This window comes from Condylura cristata, unplaced genomic scaffold, assembly GCF_000260355.1.
Source record: "Condylura cristata isolate star-nosed mole 26May11 unplaced genomic scaffold, ConCri1.0 scaffold00001, whole genome shotgun sequence".
NCBI classification, from domain to species: Eukaryota; Metazoa; Chordata; class Mammalia; order Eulipotyphla; family Talpidae; genus Condylura; species Condylura cristata.
The window spans coordinates 86,320,381-86,323,101 of record NW_004567102.1 but is presented as its reverse complement, the minus strand read 5'-3'; the positions used below and the strand labels follow the sequence as shown (position 1 = coordinate 86,323,101).

General features: G+C 67.2%; 1 protein-coding gene across 1 annotated transcript in view; it reads left to right on the top strand.

Moving 5' to 3' along the window:
- EZR (ezrin) overlaps positions 1-2,721 on the top strand; it is a 40,107-nt gene that overhangs the window by 36,684 nt on the left and 702 nt on the right. Inside the window, exons 11-14 of the mRNA XM_012735165.1 lie at positions 418-548; positions 990-1,150; positions 1,446-1,538; positions 2,487-2,716. Of these exons, the coding sequence (XP_012590619.1) occupies positions 418-548; positions 990-1,150; positions 1,446-1,538; positions 2,487-2,716 (615 nt within the window). The remainder of the gene's footprint in view (positions 1-417; positions 549-989; positions 1,151-1,445; positions 1,539-2,486; positions 2,717-2,721) is intronic.

The window sequence follows — 2,721 nt, the reverse complement described above, 5'->3', positions numbered from 1 at the left end:
CTCTGCCTGTCAGGCCTCGGCGCAGCGGTCGGGCCGCCCTGTCGATCCGGCCAGGGGCCGGTCAGCGTGACCTCAGGGAGGTGGGAGGAGGCCTGTGACCTACAGGCCCCGGTCACCCGTGAGGTCTCTGGAGAGAGCCTGCGTGAGCGGGCGTGCTGGCCTGGGGTCCTGCTTTCATACGGTCACGTGGGGGTGCAGGGTTTCAGGGCTCACCCTTTGTAGGGAGTTTAGAACCTTGGAGCAGTTTAAAGTGCTGGGAGAGAGAAATGGGGAGAAAACACACCCGTTGTGCAAGGGACCGGCCCCATAAAGCAAAAGCCTGCGGCTGGCAGGGTTCGCCCGGGACACCCTCACGGGGCTGCCCGGGCACGGGGGTCACAGACCCGCAAGGGGCACTCACCTGCCTCCCCCCAACAGGCAGCAGCTGGAGCTTGAGAAGAAGCGGAGGGAGACTGTGGAGCAGGAGAAGGAGCAGATGCTGCGGGAGAAGGAGGCGCTGATGATGCGGCTGCAGGACTACGAGCAGAAGACCAAGAAGGCGGAGAAAGGTGGGTGCTCCCTACCCCCATGGGGCCCCACTAACCCACCAGCAGTATTGCAGATCAGAAATACCGTGCAAGTCAAGAGCGTTCTTGCCCTCTGACTGCGGGGCTCGGGGACTCAGCACCTGGCCCTAGGTGAGTCCGCGCAGGCCGTCAGCCCACGCTGGCCCGCGAGACCAAAAGCCGTGTCCAGCGGTCGCCGCAGCACGGCCGCTGCCGCCTGTTTGCCCTGCGATGGAGACTCGCCGGGCAGCGTTGAAGGGCCTGTCCACTGGTCCCTTAGCCTGGGAAGGTCCAGTGCGGCTCCCACACCCTTAGTCCAGTGCGGCTCCCACACCCTCACAGAGTCGAGTCCTGGTCAGACCCGGGGCAGCCGGGCTCGGGGGGGGGGGGGACTGCAGGCCCCTGGCCAGAGGCGTGGGGCAGCTCCAGTCCTGTGCCCTGCAGAGCTCTCGGACCAGATTCAGAGGGCCCTGCAGCTGGAGGAGGAGAGGAAGCGGGCCCAGGAGGAGGCCGAGCGCCTGGAGGCCGACCGCATGGCCGCGCTGCGTGCGAAGGAGGAGCTGGAGCGCCAGACGGTGGATCAGATAAAGAGCCAGGAGCAGCTGGTAGGAGGCCGGAGTGGCGGTGCTGAATTATGGAGGCCCCCTGGGGGGCGAAAACGTGACACCCCCTTATAGTAACGGCCTCCGGGCGGTAAAGTGATCCGCCCAGTGGGCGCGGGAGGGGCTGCTGGGACAGGGAGGTGCACTTGGTGGTGTAGCCAGGTCTCGGGCCCTCTGGGCCGATGGACGCTGCTGGTGGCAGGCAGGGGAGGGTCCCTTGGCGAAATGCGACAGTTCGGTCACAAGGGAACCCCGTGGAAAGATTCCCGAATGACTGCAGCTTCGCTGTCCGCCCCAGGCCGCGGAGCTCGCTGAGTACACGGCCAAGATCGCCCTCCTGGAGGAGGCCCGCAGGCGCAAGGAGGACGAGGTGGAGGAGTGGCAGCACCGGGTGAGGACTGGGCTGCGGCCGGCAGGCGGGAGGGCGGCAGGGCTGGGGCGCGGCGGAGTCGCGGGGCGTCAGCCCCCGCCGAGACCAGCTGTGCGTGGGCAGAAACCCCCATAGCAACGGGCTGGCCCACTTGGGAGCAGCGGGGGGCAGGGCCTCCTGCTCACGTCCACCCACTGCTCTAGCCGCTGGGCTTGCTCGGTCAGCAGCCCCGTCAGCTGTAAATCCAACGTGCGGTGCACTCAACAGCGGCCGGGCGCCTCCTTGCAAGCTCCCTGCCCGAGGGAGGCCCAGGCCCGGGGGCGCCCGGGCCCAGTCAGAGCCTTCGCGGCTGTATGACTGTGGGAGGCGCCTCCCGCTCCTTGCGGCAGGCTAGAAGTGGTACCCCACTTGGAGGAGGACCCCACGAGAGGTCTAACGGGCGGCGGCAATGAGTGTGAGAACCTCGGTGGGCTCAGCAGCCGGCTCTGCCTTCAGGGTGCGGGGTCTGCACCTCCCCCCGGCTCCGCCCTCGCCCCCAGCCCAGCTGGTCTAGACTCGAGTCCTGAGGGTTTTTGGAGAAAGATTTCCCCGTAAGAAGTAACCACAGGCAGCCCAGGTTCAAGCCAGGCTCGGGCAGCCATGCAGGCGGCAGGGTTGAGTGGGAGAAGTTGCTGGAAGGCTTGGGGGGCTGGGGTCAGGCCGGTGGGGGTGAAGAAAGCCACACAGCACAACAGTGTAGTGGTCTGAGGGATTTTGTCGCCTCCTTTCTTCAAAAACATACAATAACGACCTTGGGCAGGTCCGGGAAGTTCACTGTTCCAGGCCCGGCCGGAGGGGTCTGCGGCCCTGCGGGGCCCGGGCCGGCCTGGCCCGCCTCCGTTCGGGGTGCCCGGCCACCAGGAGGCGGTGAGTGGTAAGACCATGGCCTCGCGCTTCTGCGCTTCTCACTGGCGTTGATCCGCTCCCAAGGCCAAAGAAGCCCAGGAGGACCTGGTGAAGACCAAGGAGGAGCTGCAGCTGGTGATGACGGCGCCCCCGCCCCCGCCGCCCCCCGTGTACGAGCCGGGCAACTACCTCGTGCAGGAGGACCCGCAGGAGGGGGGCGCGGAGTCGGGGGGCTACAGCGCCGAGCTGCCGAGCGAGGGCATCCTGGACGACCGCCAGGAGGAGAAGCGCATCACCGAGGCGGAGAAGAACGAGCGCG